Source organism: Aricia agestis, chromosome 13 (assembly GCF_905147365.1).
Source record: "Aricia agestis chromosome 13, ilAriAges1.1, whole genome shotgun sequence".
NCBI classification, from domain to species: Eukaryota; Metazoa; Arthropoda; class Insecta; order Lepidoptera; family Lycaenidae; genus Aricia; species Aricia agestis.
In genome coordinates, this window is record NC_056418.1 from 12,165,561 (window position 1) to 12,182,891 (window position 17,331).

General features: G+C 32.4%; 1 protein-coding gene and 2 long non-coding RNA genes across 5 annotated transcripts; 2 read left to right on the forward strand and 1 right to left on the reverse strand.

The window, feature by feature from the left end:
• Nucleotides 1-201: 201 nt before the first annotated feature.
• LOC121732863 lies at nucleotides 202-1,309 on the reverse strand. Its single transcript, XR_006036447.1, has 3 exons — nucleotides 1,156-1,309; nucleotides 650-726; nucleotides 202-283 (listed from the first exon to the last, which is right to left on the reverse strand). It is a non-coding gene; the product is annotated as an uncharacterized LOC121732863 (long non-coding RNA).
• A 1,971-nt stretch (nucleotides 1,310-3,280) lies between these two features.
• LOC121732862 lies at nucleotides 3,281-4,488 on the forward strand. 3 transcript variants are annotated; one of them, XR_006036446.1, is made up of 3 exons: nucleotides 3,281-3,461; nucleotides 3,545-3,745; nucleotides 4,067-4,282. XR_006036446.1 is itself a non-coding variant. In XM_042122855.1 (3 exons), the coding sequence occupies exons 1-3, from the start codon at nucleotides 3,376-3,378 to the stop codon at nucleotides 4,413-4,415; spliced, it is 618 nt and encodes a 205-aa protein (XP_041978789.1). In that variant the 5' UTR covers nucleotides 3,286-3,375; the 3' UTR covers nucleotides 4,416-4,488. The 3 variants fall into 3 exon arrangements, 2 of the variants coding, with proteins under 2 accessions (XP_041978789.1, XP_041978790.1); XM_042122855.1 differs by having other exon boundaries at nucleotides 3,286-3,441; nucleotides 3,543-3,745; nucleotides 4,067-4,488; XM_042122856.1 differs by having other exon boundaries at nucleotides 3,288-3,457; nucleotides 4,067-4,487.
• A 4,127-nt stretch (nucleotides 4,489-8,615) lies between these two features.
• LOC121732864 lies at nucleotides 8,616-9,673 on the forward strand. Its single transcript, XR_006036448.1, has 2 exons — nucleotides 8,616-8,925; nucleotides 9,030-9,673. It is a non-coding gene; the product is annotated as an uncharacterized LOC121732864 (long non-coding RNA).
• The last annotated feature ends 7,658 nt before the right edge of the window (nucleotides 9,674-17,331 follow it).

A 17,331-nucleotide genomic window follows, 5' to 3' on the forward strand; every position in this document is an offset into this window, starting at 1 on the left:
AGTGTGCCATTTACCGTGGGTAAGATCACGTACCGATCATACTCCTAACTCGTGATCGGTTACGGCCCATGGTAAGATCACCTACTTTTTTACCAAAAAACATACCTCGGCTTAAATATACTAACACACTATGATGTTTAGTATGTTTAAGCTTACATTTCAGGGGATAGGAATTTAGGATCTTATCAATAATTAAACACGAGTTTTTTATGCATTTATACAAATAAACAAAATAATGTCTTCGTTTGTGTCATGTAGAATTCTTCGTCATTGATCATCCGATCTGGAAAAAGAAAACCGAATGTTATGTACATCCACACTTACATAAAATCACCATTTAGAGTCACGAGTACTTTAAAACTACGACGACGATTAAGGATGTTTGAGTAATGTTTCATCTAAAAATTATGGATTAATTATGTTTCTTTGACTTATTGGCATTCAAATAATCTCGAAAATTTTAACGTTATATTATGCAATAACAGTTTTACAGGAAATATATTATGAATTTTTATATTTAAATTTGTTATTATTAAAATAACTATCGGTTATTAATTATTATTCTGATTAAATAATTACCTCTAATATGGTATCTACTACATAAACCTCATTCAATAAACTAGATACATTTAGATTCAAATTTACTTACAATTAAATAATGCCTGGTCTAATCCTTTTTCTGCGTTCCGCTGTGATTTTTGATGAACTTCTCTAATTTTCAAGCATCTGAAAAAATTAAAAAAATAAATATATATTTTTTTTTCCATCAAACAACACACGTAAAAGTATAATAGTGTTTTATGAATAAGGTAAGATATTTATATCATATTACATTATTCAATTAAATTTATAACTCATCCCTGCCATACCTACTCTGTAAAAAAGTTAATGCAATAAAATCATGAAGCTAATTTAGGAAAATACTATTCAATAAGACTACCACATTAGATTTAAATATTTGATGGGTAACGAATAAATATATTGGTAATTATTTAATTTTAAAATGTATCAATGTTATTACATTGATACATTATTAATATTATTTATTAATAATGAATCTATTTCAAAAACTAAAATATTATCAATTTAAATCAAAACTTAAATAATTGTGTAATGAATTAAATCTATAATGAATACAATAACTACTACACTTACTTTTAACTATTCCTTTATCTTCCCATACACTTTTGATGTACTGAGCTGAAACCACGATGATACCTCTGCGCACTGCGTTGCAAATGAATGAGCCATCAGCCAAGACGGGAAATCATAGGAACTGCAGAACGACTGAGTCGCTAGGGTTGTCAAACCTACTATATAATATTATAGTATCCTACTATTTTAAGTGATCAAATACTATATTTCTAAAAAATAGTAGGCGAAACTACTATATTTTGCGTAAAGCAACGCAGTCAAGCTAAAATGAATCTTATTCCAAAAACGTTGTATTGTATTGTGTGCGTGCCACGTGATTATTTTATTTTTTCTTTTTTTGTCATCTACTATACTTTTTAAGTTGATAACTATATATGATAAATAAGTATTATATATGATAGAAAAAAGTTGGTAACTCTATTAGTCGCACGCAAATACATGCACACACGATGTTCCTGTGTTGAAACGTAAAGTTATCCATCCCAACATAGTGTTGCGATAATTCAAATTAATAGTTATACAAATAATCAGTAAGACATGAATAAATTCGATAAGATTTATCCAATAAAAATTAAACCATGCGTCAAATTCATAACTAAGTAAAATAAGGAATTATAAACATCGATAGACCGTGCTTGTAAATAATTTTTGAAACAAATAATTGTCACATTGATGTCGTTACGCATATTATATATGCGTAAATGAATTTAAAGGATGATAATTTTCATAATTTGATTGGAGGTAAAATAATCATGTTTATTACCCACAATATTCATTTATAATTTATTGGACTTATAGGGTAAAAACTGATCGCCTCTTAAATTATCTCTTTAATCGAGTTCTCGCTTCTAGTTCACATCCCTGATCTGGAAAAAAGTGCAAGCTGTCAAACAAGAATATAATATTACACATACATACTGTAAAACCAACACTCGTTTTACGGTAGGGGAGCCGAAGAGAGGATTTCTGCAGTTGCTCGAGCGCGTCAGCTTATTTAATTAAGCTAATTATATTAAGCTTGTGTATGCTTCCCACATGTCTCTAGTTAACGTGGTATAGAAATCAGCTTATCTGAGTGGGGCGTTAAAAAAAAATATTTTTAAGTATCAAATTGTCAGATTAAAATAGAGAACGTTGTGTAGACCCCAAATAAGCTTTTATTTAAAGCACTTAAAGTAAAGGGAAAGATATAAAGATTTGAAATTTTCAAAAATTAAAGTCCATATTTAAAAAACAAAGCCTTCTTGATTTATTTTTTTAATCCTGCTTGACGATTACATGTTTGTTTCCTTAAATTGAATAATAAATTCCCTTTTAAGACAATTTTTATATATAATTACTTTTTTAACTTCTAAATAGCTGCATTTTGTCATTGCCCCACTGTCATAATATTTTTTTCTCCTCATTACTTAATCTACGAAATCTACTAGGTCCCCATGTCACTCGAGTAACTACAAAATTAGCTTGCTCGCCTCCCTACTATGGACAGCGGCAGAGATACAATTACAAAGCATTTCAATGAAACGCCGCAGCGAGCGCGCCACGTAGATTCGTCTTTATTCAATTTTATTCCATATTCAGCTACATTGATCAATAATAAGGTCGAAAGTTGTACTTAAGGCATCATTAGTTTAAATAACGTTTATGAAGCGTTTATATTTCATAATTACCATATTATCACAATTCACATACACACATTAAATATTCGGATTTACTTGCTTGTTTAAACAAAATAATTTATTTAATTTAATCTCTTCTTGGGAATTAGGTATTGGTTCAAGATTAAATTCGCTATAAAAGTATGCAACATTTAACATGCTTAAAAAAATGCACAGATGTATAAAGATACTTATCTAGATTTTGAAAATTTGGATGCATGATCAGTCAAATCAAATCAAACCATTTATTTCAGAAAATTTACATTCCATATAACGTTAGTAAACAACTAAGAATTGCTTATAATATATAATTAATATTAGTATATTTCCTAAAAATGTAGAATAAACTATATTATGTAGAATAAATAACAATAAATAAAAAACTTTACTAAACATTAATTAAACGAAAAACGGATTAATTATTATTAAGTAATTGTTATTTAAAATCAAGCAAAATTATATAACATTAAAACGGACAAACATACGCACATACGTATCAACTCGCGCTTGATAACTTTTACACATTTTTGATGACAAAGACCTTTTTCCAACATAAAAGGCGATGCACGTTGGAACAAGTCACAATTTTTCAAGTGGCTTCGCACCAGTCTTCAATTTCAACGAGAAATAAAAGAATATAAAATGTCAGTGAGTATAGAATTAATATTATTATTCTTTTTTGTGATTAATTCATCAAGATGGGAAAATAATTTATATTTCTTCTTTAATAGGTCCGATTCAGAGTTTGAGGCCCCATCTGTGGTGTCGGTAGCACCGAAAAAGAAGTCAAAGGCGTCAAGCAGCAAACGCAAGGCCGGCCCCGAAAAGCAACGCGACTCATCGCCTCCGCTGGAGTTGACCCGCACCTCATCAGACAAAAGTGCTCAACGAAAGCGAAAATACTCCTCGCCGCACGAAGTTATAACTACACGGTAAGTTCGATTATTATATACTTTACGTTTGCTGAAATTCTATTTCTGATTCTGCTGGTTTTTAATTACTTACAAAGTGTCTGTAATAGTCAACACAGTCCCAACCACCATAATTCAGTTTGCATACAATGATTTCCTACTTTTTATTATTTATCAAAACTTAGTTCAGTATCCTGTTGAAGTCTGATAAAACTAGGCACCTAATTGTTTACAGTCAAAAGTGAATGTGCAATACACTTATTCCTATTTTGTTTGTTTTTTTGCTAATATTTTTTCTCGATTATTGTATTTTAATGATATGTTAATTTTGTATTTTTACAGAACAAGGAGACCGGACTTATTCAATATCTTGCGGGCTGAGGAAGCTAGTTGCAGTGAACCCAAATCTCGTGGCGGGGAAATAATATCAAGCTTCTCCAGCCGAGTTTCTACGGGAACGTCTCGTCGGACTGCGAAGACCGGTGGCGAATATTTTGTGGACCTCAAGATCTACAAAAAATCGGACTACGTGTCTCACGCTGCTAATGTGCGATACAAGACGGCGCTGGTAAGTGTGAAGCTCCAGTGCGACGAGTCATCATCGTCTTGGGAGGCACTGCAAGGCTTCTTAGGACAAGCTTTTACCGAGTTTGAGGAGTCAGAGCCCGTCCATTACAGTGACAAAAAATAAAATTTACTAAGTAGGTTTACAGTTAATCAATTTATAGTAGATATTAATTTTCTTTTTATTATACTAGAATAGATTTATAACCTTTTTATTTTTTTTTACATTAATATCGGTTACTGTATTATTGTTTTGATAGCATTGCCTTTTTTAATATAAAAAAATGCCTTTCTGTACGACGTGTAACGTATCTGTACATAGTAAATCATGGGTAGGTCATTTGCGAAGTAATTCACATAGAAAAAGTAGTAAGACAATAGAATACAGTGATGGTGTAGAAATCGTCAGCTCTGCATTTCGTAATCGTATTGTAACTTATAAGATATTACCTCTTGATCAACTTCAGTTAGCTTCAGTAGATATATTTTTTTTCGAAATTCGTAACAAGTTAAAATCTCTTTTAGATGAAAACCTTATTAAACATTCATGTGTTAAGGTTAATTTCGAACTATTTGGGACGTTTTTGAAGTTCAACAATAATTCACAAGAAATAAAATCTTTTGGAACCAAGAATAAAATATTACATAGTAATTATGATTTTGAAAAAATATATTTGGAAACAGTTAGTTATTTAAAAACTAGTATAGAGGAATTTGAGGATCGTGACAGTGGGTGGACATTTTTAAATAATTTATACATTGAGATTAATATCAATAAATATCAACCACTTAGCGGTTCGAGTTTTATCAGTTTACCCAAATCAATTCAGGCTAAAAAGGCGTGTTTAAATATTATGAATAAAGATCAGCATTGCTTTCTATGGAGTGTGACAGCAGCCTTATATCCAGCTAAAAATCACCCTGAAAGAATTTCATCATATCCTAATTTTCGTGAATTATTTAATATAAATGGAATGTTTTTTCCTGTAACTTTCCATGACATTAAAATTTTTGAAAAAAATAATCCTAATATTAAGTTCATAATTTATGGTTTAAAAAAAAGTAAAACTATTGTTGGGCCGTTGTATAAATCAGACATTAATAAAACATGCAACGAGAAAATTATACATTTGTTGTATCTAGAAAATAATAACACTTCTCATTATTGTTTGATCAAAGAACCTTCTAGACTGTTTAGAAGCCAAGTTACATCTCATCACAGCAAATTGTACTTCTGTGATTTGTGCTTGATATTTTTCAGTACTTCTAAAGAAGTTGAAAACCATTTATGTGGAGGCGTTGTAACTGTCCTCCCAAATAAGGGCTCAGTAATTAAATTTAAAAACTATGCTCGAAAACAAAACATGCCTTTTTGTATTTACGCAGATTTTGAGTCGATGCTACAAACCAATACTGAAGCTAACTGTTCTTCTAGCAAAAATACGACTACATTGCACCAACATTTACCTATAGCTTTTGGTTATTATATTGTTTGTCGTGATGACCCTAGTTACAATCGGTACGTATCATATCGAGGACCTGGTTGTGATAAGCAGTTTGTAGATTCGATTCTTAAAGACGTACAAAAAATATTTGATATACTTAGTACACCAGTCCCTATGATATTTTCTACGGCGGATAAGTCTGATTTTGATAATGCCACACGTTGTCATATTTGTGAAAATTTTATTTTTTCGGACAAAGTCCGTGACCATTGCCACGTTACTGGTCGTTACCGCGGAGCTGCGCATCCGTTTTGTAATTTACAGTATAAACGCCCTTCATTCGTCCCCATTTTTTTTCATAACTTAGCTGGTTATGATTGTCATCTTTTTATAAAAGCGTTAGGTGAGGTTCCTGGTAATATTAAAATAATACCTAAAACAAAAGAAAACTACATCTCATTTACCAAATTTGTACCAGTTACGAATAATCAGTTTTTTCAACTTCGATTCGTGGATTCATTTAAGTTTTTGGGAACAAGCTTAAGTAAATTGTCAGAGACATTAAAACCGGAAATGTTTAAAAACTTACAAAATCATTTCCCCGATGAAGATGAATTTCAGTTACTCACTCGTAAAGGCATTTATCCATACGAATATATGAACTCGTGGAAGCGGTATGACGAAAAAAGTCTACCCCCAAAAGAATGCTTTTATAGTTCCCTAACTGATCATGATATTTCTGATGAGGATTACCAGCACGCGTGCTTAATTTGGTCAACATTTCAAATCAAAGATTTAGGTAGTTATACGGATTTATATCTAAAAACTGATGTGCTTTTACTGGCAGATATCTTTGAAAATTTTAGACAGACTTGCAAGCAACACTATCAATTAGACCCAGCTTTTTACTTAACAGCACCCAGTTTATCTTTTGATGCGATGTTATTAAAAACAGGAATACAATTGGAACTTATCGATGACTTGTCGATGGTGCGCATGTTACAGAGTGGTATCAGGGGAGGAGTATGTCTGTGCTCTCATAGACATGCAAAAGCAAATAATCCTTACTTAGAAAATTACAAACCATCAGAATCTCCTTCCTACGTCACTTATATTGATTGTAATAATTTATATGGATATAGTATGTGTCAATATTTACCATTATCAGATTTCAGATTTCTCAATGAACAAGAAATCAACAAATTAAATGTAACCGAAATACCGATTGATGCAGAGTGTGGTTATATTCTAGAAGTGGATTTACAATATCCTAAACATTTACATAACTTACATAATGATTTACCATTTTGTTCTGAAAAATGCATTCCACCCGGGGGGAAAACTTTCAAACTAGTTCCAAATTTATATGATAAATTTAAGTATGTTATACATTACATTCACTTGCAAACATGTTTAAAACATGGTTTAATATTAAAGAAAATTCATCGAGTGATTAGTTTTCGACAAAGCCCGTATTTGAAACAATACATTGATTTGAATACTGCTCTGAGACAAAAAAGTTCCTCAACATTTGAACAAGACTTTTTCAAACTCTTGAATAACAGTGTGTTTGGAAAAACTTTAGAAAATAATGAGAAGAGGGTCAATGTGCATTTAGTTAATCAGTGGGTTGATAATAATAATGTGACTAAGAAAAGGCAATGTGCACAAAAGCTTATCGCTCGTCCAAATTTCCATAGCGTGACAATTTTTAGTGAAAATCTAGTTGCGGTACAATTAAACTCTGATCAAATAATTTTGGATAAACCAATATACATTGGTTTTACCGTACTAGAATTGTCAAAAAGTCATATGTATAACTTTCATTACTCTGTTATTAAACCTTTTTATAAAAATAATGTACAGATGTGTTACACGGACACTGATAGTTTTGTATATCATATACGGACCCATGATTTTTATGATGACATAAAAAAACATTTTTTGCCTTACTTTGATACTAGTAATTTTTGTAATACTAATCAATATGATTTACCCATTCAAAATAAAAAAGTTCCTGGTTTGTTCAAGGATGAAATGGCGGGTAAAATCATAAGTGAATTTGTAGGCCTTCGTTCAAAGTTATATTGTATTAAAACCATAAATAGCACAATCAAAAAAGCGAAAGGAATTAAGAAAAATATTGTCAGCAATTTCAATGTTACTGATTACCAAAAAACTCTGTACGAAGGCAACATTGTTCATAAAACAAATGTTTTATTTAAGTCAATAAAACACGAGTTGTACACATGTGCTGTGAAGAAAGTTGCTCTGTCTGGTGATGATGACAAGAGAGTCATATCTAAAGATAAAATTTCAACTAAATCATGGGGACATACTAGTATATTTAACTTTTAACTAGATTTAATAAGCTGTACCTAATTAAGAAATTCTTTGTATTATTTACTTTCTTAGCATAACCTGTGTATTTAGTATGTATATTATGTAGATTTAGAAATAAAATATCATTTACTAAATAAATTTGTTTTATTTATTATTTCTCAACTACATAGATTTTGCAAGCAAACCTGCAGGCTGATGCTAAATTCAAGTAACGTAAAGTTTTATCAAGTTGAAACATGCTTTACTTGAGTAATCTGAATCCACACGCGCGCATGCCAATATCCCTAGCATGGCCGCCAGTACAAATACGAAAGTATAGACAAACTGTGGACTTGAGGTGTCATTCCGATCTTTTTTCGTTCCGAAAAATTCAATTAAAATGCCACTTTATGACAGACTATAGTCCTAAAAATTCAAATAATATCCTACTTTATGACATAGGCTATAATCTGTCATAAAGTGGCATTATAATTGAATTTTTGTCGGTCGCAATTAGTCGCGTTAAAAATCGGAATGGCACCTCAAGTCCACAGTTTGTCTATACTTTCGCGTTTCTACTGGTGGCCATGCTAGGGCTACAGGTAGTACAACCTACGCTACGTATATATGAGCGCGCGGTACTGTTTGTAACATGAGTCCTCATTCATAATAATGCCACCTACATGATGCAATCACTATAATAATGTGAAGACTTTGTTTTAGTATTCATTCTTGCGTCGATAAGCACTGTAATTAGTTACTCACGTCTACATAATTTACAAAACAAAACTTAACTTATATTATAGTTACTCACGTGTACATAATTTACGTATTTTTTGGTAATAGAGTCTTGGACCTGACTACACAACGGTAAGTTGATTTATTATTGATTTAAGTCATTAAAATACATTTAAAAAATAATCGTTAATTCCAAAGATTGCTGATTTGGTGTTAAATATTTTCTTTTTTTACAGATAATGGAACGCGTAGAAGATTTGACTGCTACATCCGAAGACAATGTCTACCGACATGAATATGGGGATACTTTCCAGTATGCTCAAGATCCTTTGGAAGGATTTACTGAAGAGTTTTTAAAAATGAAAGCTCAGCAAAAGCCGAACGCTGAGATTCGGGAACGTCGTCCAGCAAAATTAAGAAAAAAATGTGTTTCTAAAAGTGCACTAAGTAAACTACATAATATCCCAGTTCATTCGTTTGTGATAAACAGCGTTCCCAAAAAAGGTTTCCGTCTGATAAAGATCTCAGTGTTTGATTTAGATGGATCCCAGCAACATTGTGACAGTATAGACGATGATAATTTTTTGTTATCCGCACAATATGTTGTGAATGAAAACGGTGATGAAATAATGGACCAAACCGAGAAGTTAGTCAGTAATATATAAAAAAAAATATGTAATTACAGTTATACGAGTTGGTTTTAGTTTACTTTGGTATTAAGTATTTGTTTTAGCTGTAGGGTCGCAATAGACTTTAGAATGAATAAGTCGATAAAATTGCAAGATATATAATTTGTATGAAAATAATATAAGTTAGGGTTTGTTTTGTAAATTAATGTGTACGTAATTATTGCTTAAATAAATTGTATGTGTGATGTGAATATATTTGTTTTATTTCTATTTCATTCAACTTTAATTATTTAAATAAAAAGCAATAAATATAAGTTATTTTTTATTGAAAGTGTACATTATTTTCTAAACACCATTTTTTTAAACATAATACATTTTTTAAGGCACAATACTTCTTATGAATAAAACAGTTATACGATTCTTCCTTACAATACAGATCGTACAGAATGTTAAATCTTGGAATGTCTTTGTAACTTATATCTACAATATTATTATGATCACACAGTTCTTTCACCCATTTCACTTTCTCTTCACCTTTTACGATAATGTTTCGGTCTTTTAAGTAAGGTTTAATAATTCTTCTGAATTCTCTGTAATCGATATAGCCTTCGCTCCATCGAAACCCTCTATTTCTTTCTAACCACCGAACATTCTTTTTTTCATCATCAGTTAGCGCTGAGAATGGGTATGGTGGTTTAACATAAAATGTATGTGTATGCTGTCGAGTGGCTATACATAATTCTTTTACTAAAAAGTCGTTATTATTATTTTTAAATCCTTGTAAGTCAACGATTATTGTATTACTATTCATGATATTTTCTTAACGATATTACTCAAAGGCTTATACTCAAATATGCAGTCGTTTAAAATCAGACAATATGCAGCTGTCTGATCAGGTATTTCTTGGTCTGTTTCGATTTCTACTCTCACGTCGATTGAGCCTTTTAACGTTTCGTGCTGTCGCGAACAGTCGATAACGAATAAGGGAGCAACGTCTCTGAATTCTTTCAAACTCATCAACGGCTCTGACCGACGTCCGTGATACGACTGTTGAAATCTGGCATACTGTTCGTATAATAAAGTAAATTTGTCTTCTGTAAAACTGACGTTTAATCCCTCATATGGATAGTATGACGAATTTAAAAACACTCTCACATCACGTACGTGACAGTGATCAAACTCCGCCATCGACAATTCACTGTTGTTTTTGCGGTTGGTTTGTAAAGCTAATACAACAAATCGCGGTTTTTCTATTTGAGATGAAGTTTTAATGGACCAAGTATGTTTACGAGTTTTGGGTAATAATGGATACTCGTATAAATCCCAGTTACGATATGCTAATGGAATAGCTCGATCTTTTTCTAATTGTTTTAGTAAATTTATTCTTTCGCGGTCAGATACTTTAATATGAGGTACTCTCCAGATAATTTTACTTATAACAATATCTTCCAAAACTTCTCCTGTTTTCAACTTGATTGCATTAAGGTTAGTGTTACATCTAAGCAACACTAACTCATGTTTGCAGTTAATGATAATTTTTTCATAATCTTCCGCAAATCCTAAAATCTTGTTTAGAGGAATGGATACAGAAAATTCTCCACCACTTGTATTATTTATACCTTCTGGCGACCACCCCCAAACTCGAGCATATTTTGATTCGTTTTCATTTAAGGACAGATAAGACTTTATGGTCGTAGTTACACCTGCGTTTTTTATTTTATCTATTTCTACTCCATTTAATTCATATCTTATGTCTTGAAATAGAAATAACGCTGGATTATTAACGAAATGTACATTTGAAACCTTTTCTTTAGTTGTCCTGTTGTAGACAATTACTTTGCCTTCGATATACAAACTGCTGAGCGAAGGCAGCACATATAGGTCTTGTTGATTGATGGGGATTCGTATTTCATCATTCTTGTTGAAACTTGTTACATACGGTCTGTACGAATGATACTCAAAACTTTCGATGCTGTTGTCGTATGAGGTTTGTTGAGATATGTTTAAAATATTCATTTTATTAAACCAATTAGCTTGAGGTATTCTTTATTGCTTTTGGTAAGCTTCTTTTTTAACTGCTGTCGTGTGTCTTTGTGAGAAGATCTTTTAGGACTGACTTGGACATTTGATATGGCAGGGGTTTTATGAAAATTTATCATTTTTTTCTAAAATGTAAATACAATTGTACCTCTTCACCTCGTAAATTTATTTCTTTGTTATCAGCGTCTAACAGTCGTATATTGATGGAACTAATAGAAGTTTGATTGACTGGAAAATAAATTAAATTTTTTGGTATTTCTATTATTCGATAACCAGGAGGTACATTAGGTACAAATTCGTAAATAATATGGCTTGCTTTTCCGTTCACAAATGAACCACTAACTACATCACATTCAATCCTCACGATAGTTGTTGATAGAATGCTGACAGGATACTGTGAATCAGTGCTTATATTAGCTTTTATTGTTTCCATTCCAAAGCCTAGTATGTTGCCAATTGAATCATCTTTATTAAAATGAACGTCTTTAGAACAAAATATATTTGTTTTCAATGTGTTATTATTGCATCTTAGTTTAAGCAGTGTATTTTTTATGTTAGTTTTCAAATAATCACAAATATCTTGAAGCTCGTAGGACCCTTCAGGAATTTCGATCATTTCATTATCACCGTAATAAAACTTGTTGTTTCGTCCATCAATATTAGGTATAGAGTTGAAAGTTGAAAAGTGCAAAAGACCACATTCATAGTCTCCAAGAAGTTCCAACGTCGGAGAATAGTTTGTCGTCAAAGAGGCTCCGCTCCCGGTTATAGATACAGTGAAAGACATTTTGATACTGACACGTTTATTTATTTTTAATATTATTTAAATGTTTCTTCCAATATTTTTTTAAAAATTTAATACATAGATGACCACAGTTTGTTGTTCCAAATGCTTGATGTCTGTTATAATTATAGTTTATGGGCAAATTATACATATATTTCATCAGTTCTAATGGTGGTTTTAAATTACCAAAGCTATCATAGTATTCTACGTAGCTGTTTTGTTTTACATAGGCTACCCAATGTGTGCCAGGATTCACGTTACTATCTAAATTTACAATTCCACATTCTATTTTTCTAGGTTTTAAAGGCAACTTATCTCTCATGTAAACGCCGCGAAAGTATGGAATATCACTAGCATACTCCAATATGTCTAAATTCGTGAGCGCACGCCTGGGCAGCCGCCTAATTAGTTTTTTGATGGGTTCAAATATAACCCTGCTCCTTTTTTATGAGGTTTAATATATAATCCTTTTCCAAGAGCGACCACTTCCATCATTCTGTTGTGTCTTTCAGATTCTTGGAGACTCTTTTGTGCCGCTTTAGAATCGTTTACGGCTTTGGCTATACCTGCCGCACCTCCAGCTAATGAACCTAACGCCGACAATCCCGCAAAAATAGGAATAAGCGGTAAAAGTCCACCACATTTTGGAAGTGGAATTATACGTGGTAAACATATTCCTTTCTTTTTGCTGAACAGTTTTTTCGCAGCTGCATACGCATATTTTATAGCAGAGTGATGATCCTTGGATTTAAGTTTTTTTAAATGGGCATGTATTTTTTTAATACCTTTCTTAAATGATTTAATACCACTTCCAGCTCTGATTTTTGTTTTCATAGCATTTTTTACTATCCACGAGGCAATCTTTTCTCCCTTACCAGCATCTTTTGATTTCAACCTCTTCTTTGCCATACTCAAAAGTTCTAAATCAGCTTTACGTCGAGCACTAGGATCTTTATTTATATAAGCAATATCGTGATGCATGCAAGCTTCATCCAATTTGTTAACTCCTCGATCGCCTTGTAGTATTCGTTTTTGAAGTTTCGTCCCAGGACCGCAAAATTGATATCCAGGTAAATGCAACTCAAACGGTAAATGGTCTATCAAGTTATTGATTACACCACTACCTTCCTTCATTGATAAGTATGTATTGTGATATAGCACTGATTATGTGCTTTATATATCTAAATAACTAATTCACTTTTATCTATCCAACTGTTTTCTTCGGCACTCAATCCTAACCACTTCACAAAAAGTTTGTTGCCTTTTTTCTTTAGAACTTTTTCGATAAGATAAATATCAGGAAATTTAGTTTTTTGTAATTCTTTTCCATAAAAACAACCAACAATGTATTGTTTATGTTTGTCTTGTAATTGATACGTTTGAGGACTAGTTTCGTTGACTTTTATGATGCGAAATATTTCCGTTGACCAATTAGGGGTGTAGCCTTTATAAAAATCTCCTTTGTATTTACTTATACGAACAAAATCGCCAACTCGAAAAGACGATTCTTTGCGTACTTTTTTTGGCTGTTGGCTTTTGATAATATTCAATCGAACTGTATTTTGATTTGAACTGTTAACGTCTATTGGTTTATGTTTTGTAATGCGGTGCAGAGTATTGTTATAATTCTGCACAACGGACTTCAAATTATTTTTATACCATTCATATTTTCCACATAAACTAAATAATTTGTAAAGACGTAATTTTATAGTTCTTATCACTCGTTCGACGATAGAAGCTTTTTTTACAGAACATGTGGAATAATGATTTATGTTATAAGTTTTCATTAAATGCTTAAAAGAATCATTATAAAACTCTTTACCTAGATCTGTTTGTAAGTTTTTAGGTTTTCGTGTGGATTCTGATAATATACTGCACATAGCACTTGATACAAATTTTTTAGATTTTGATTTTAACGGTCTAACCCACACGTATTTTGATAAAACATCAATTACTATGAGAACATATTTAAATCCTTTATTAATCGACGAATATTTTTGTAAGTCCACTAGGTCAGCTTGCCATAAATCATCCAGACCTTTAATGACTGTATGTCGACGAGCGAAGTTTCGTCTCGCTCCTTTGTGTAGTTCATTCACTATATCTTGTTTACTCATTCTGAACAGATTTTGCTGCAATCATGTTATCGATTTCTTGTTTTGTGTAGTAGATTTTACTAAAATTTGTAGTAGTAATTTTTTCTAAACTATGAAGAAAGTTTCTGACATTACTTTGGATTTTCATCATTTCATTTTTAAGGGCTTGGACACTTTTATCTACGTATTCTTTATTCACAGCCTCGTCGTCTTTTTCTGGAATTTGCACCCCTTTTAATTTCGATGACTTTAAATCGAATTCCCCTGTATCGGACCTTACCAATGTATCGCTAAGAATTTCAGAAAATTCAGATAATCGTAAACGCTTATGAACGTGATGACCAAATTTGTCTATATTCATTGCCGTCTTGCTGGGTTCTGCAGTGTAATAGAACTGCTAAATTTTCCTGATGGCAGCCTTATATATTTCATTTTTTTAATGATACCAGCTTCCTTCATTTCTTCAAGTATGGCATTAACTTCATTATCTAATCCCGTATTACCAGCTGCCCGAGATGCAAGTAATATTTTTAGTCTCTCAACTAACTCATTAGGATCATTCCAGTATACTAAATCAGTGTCTTTCTTAACTTCTTTCAAAATGTTGATTCCTTCACCTCGCTGAAGACTTTCTACGCTACTGGTATTATTTCTAGCGAATTTAAATAGTGGCTTTATCACGTGAGTATATTTGAACCCTTTATTACCATTTATTTGGTTCGATGGTTTCCAGTTACGTTTATGTGCATTTGTGTCGATGAGTAGCAATTTATAATTTTGTAAGTCTTCCTCTGTAATAATATCTAAATTAGGTTTTTTTTTGTACAACAATTCTGCCAGACCAGAAGTTTTTTTTAAAGAGCGGCTTCTAATTTTCAGAACTTTTCCATCATCATGTAAACGGGTTTTGCCTAGCCAAAGTTTTCCTCGTTCACTTCTTACTCCATATGGTATATCTTCTTTCAGCGCTTCAGACGATACAGACCAAGACAAAGAATCGTTTGCGATACTCGGTGATGATTGAATAGATTTAAATGAGTTCTCATGGATATCATTATCCTCAGAAGGTGATGTAGTAAGCGTTTTGTCAGGTGTTTTAGAACTAAAGTCGTCATTATCTGAATTTTCTTCATCATCAAGATCCGTCTCAGATTCTTCAAATTTTTCATGTGAACGATTTGAAGATTCTTCCACGTCTTCTTCATGACGTTTTTTTTCAGTTTTGCTTGCTAATAATTTTAGCGGACTGACGATCGGTTGAAATATCGTCTCCAGTGCCATGTCATTTGTGTTTTTAGTATTTTTTATCATTTCTACCTTTCTTTTCACTGCAGACGCTGATTTCACAATTTGTTCCTTAAGATTCCGCTCCATGTTAAGAATTCTACTCTGATTGATGTCTCAAGTTATACTACTACGTAGTGGGGTACGTATAAGCTTTATAGAATAAATTAATCCACTATTATAAATGTATCAAATTTCATTCTGTAACAACCATTATTTCGTTCACAATCCTTATTGATTACCACATAACTGTATGGTTTACTCCACACAGTTGAACACATTTCACGGAATTGCGACCACGTCATATCAGACCCTACATGTTCATCGTAGATGTGTCTTAGATTAATCTCGTCTTGTTTAAACAATATGATGAGATTGGCATTATCTCTTACTAGTTGTTTCGGTATTTTAGTATAAGTTTGGTTAAGATAAAAGCAATCAATATTTTTGTGACGACCCATAGCAAAATAATCACGTATATTATTTTGATTTTCGCATGCAACATCGTCAAATATTATGATAGAATTAGGTAAGGCTTCTTGTGGACTTAAAATTTCACTGTTATGATTATACTTGTGATACGATGTATCCTCAACTTTTTCCAATACTTTTTCTAAAAAGACGTATTTAGGTTGATACAAAGACTTTGAATACACATAAAGGTTTCTGAATCGTGGACCATTCGGGTGTAGTAACAAACTGATTACTAAATTTGTTTTCCCACAGTTTGAGGGACCACAAACAATACTGCGAATGGTATTTGGTAGTAAATTTCCATGTCGCTTAACTTCATTTTTAACTGCAGGACAGACACATTCTAATTTAAGTGATTCTTTTTGTTTCAGAAATTTCATATCTGTTTAATCCAATCGACCACTGTGATTAGTGGATTATGACAAAATGATAATCATGCAGTGTGTTGACTCATATAAACAGATAGCTTCAAACATACGAAATTCAATGTTCCTATAATAGCTCTCTAGATTTTTCAGCCGTCCAATCATCGATGAGAAGCGATTTTTGATCACTTGATGCATGAACGAACAGAAGTTATTGGGTATTCTGACACACCGAAGAGAGCGAGGGCGCGAGCGAACAGAGGTGCATGTCATGAGCGTGTCATTTCATTTACCATCAGTTGATGCATAAACGTAAGTGGCACACTGACACACCAAAGTGAGCGAGGGCGCGAGCGGACAGAGGTGCATAAACGAACAGGAGTTATTGGGCATTCTGTCCCACCTCCACCAAAGTGAGCTCGCGCGCGAGCGAACGGAGGTGGGACAGAATGCCCAATAACTCCCTACTCGCCGCACACACATGTCACACGAATATCTGTCCTTATCACGCTGTAGTTGTGGTCCATATTTTCTATCCTTTTTAGTTTAATTTTTTGCATTAAGTAAATAATCTGTCGATAATGTTGGAAAATATCCAAATAAAAATTAATTACTAGATATTTTCATGTACTTACTTGTGGTACGTAACTTTATCATCCTTTTTTACCTTATCAACTATAATATTTGCATTTTCCTAAAAACGCAGCTTGGCATTTTAAGTCAAAAACGTGACACAATGATATTCTAACGTGACACCTCGTCGCTCACTCGCTGCCAACATGCAACTAATTCAAAAGAAGGCACTTACCTTCATTTGGCCGTATCAGACTGTACGCGCTAGTGCGATATCTACCTTTTTTATAATA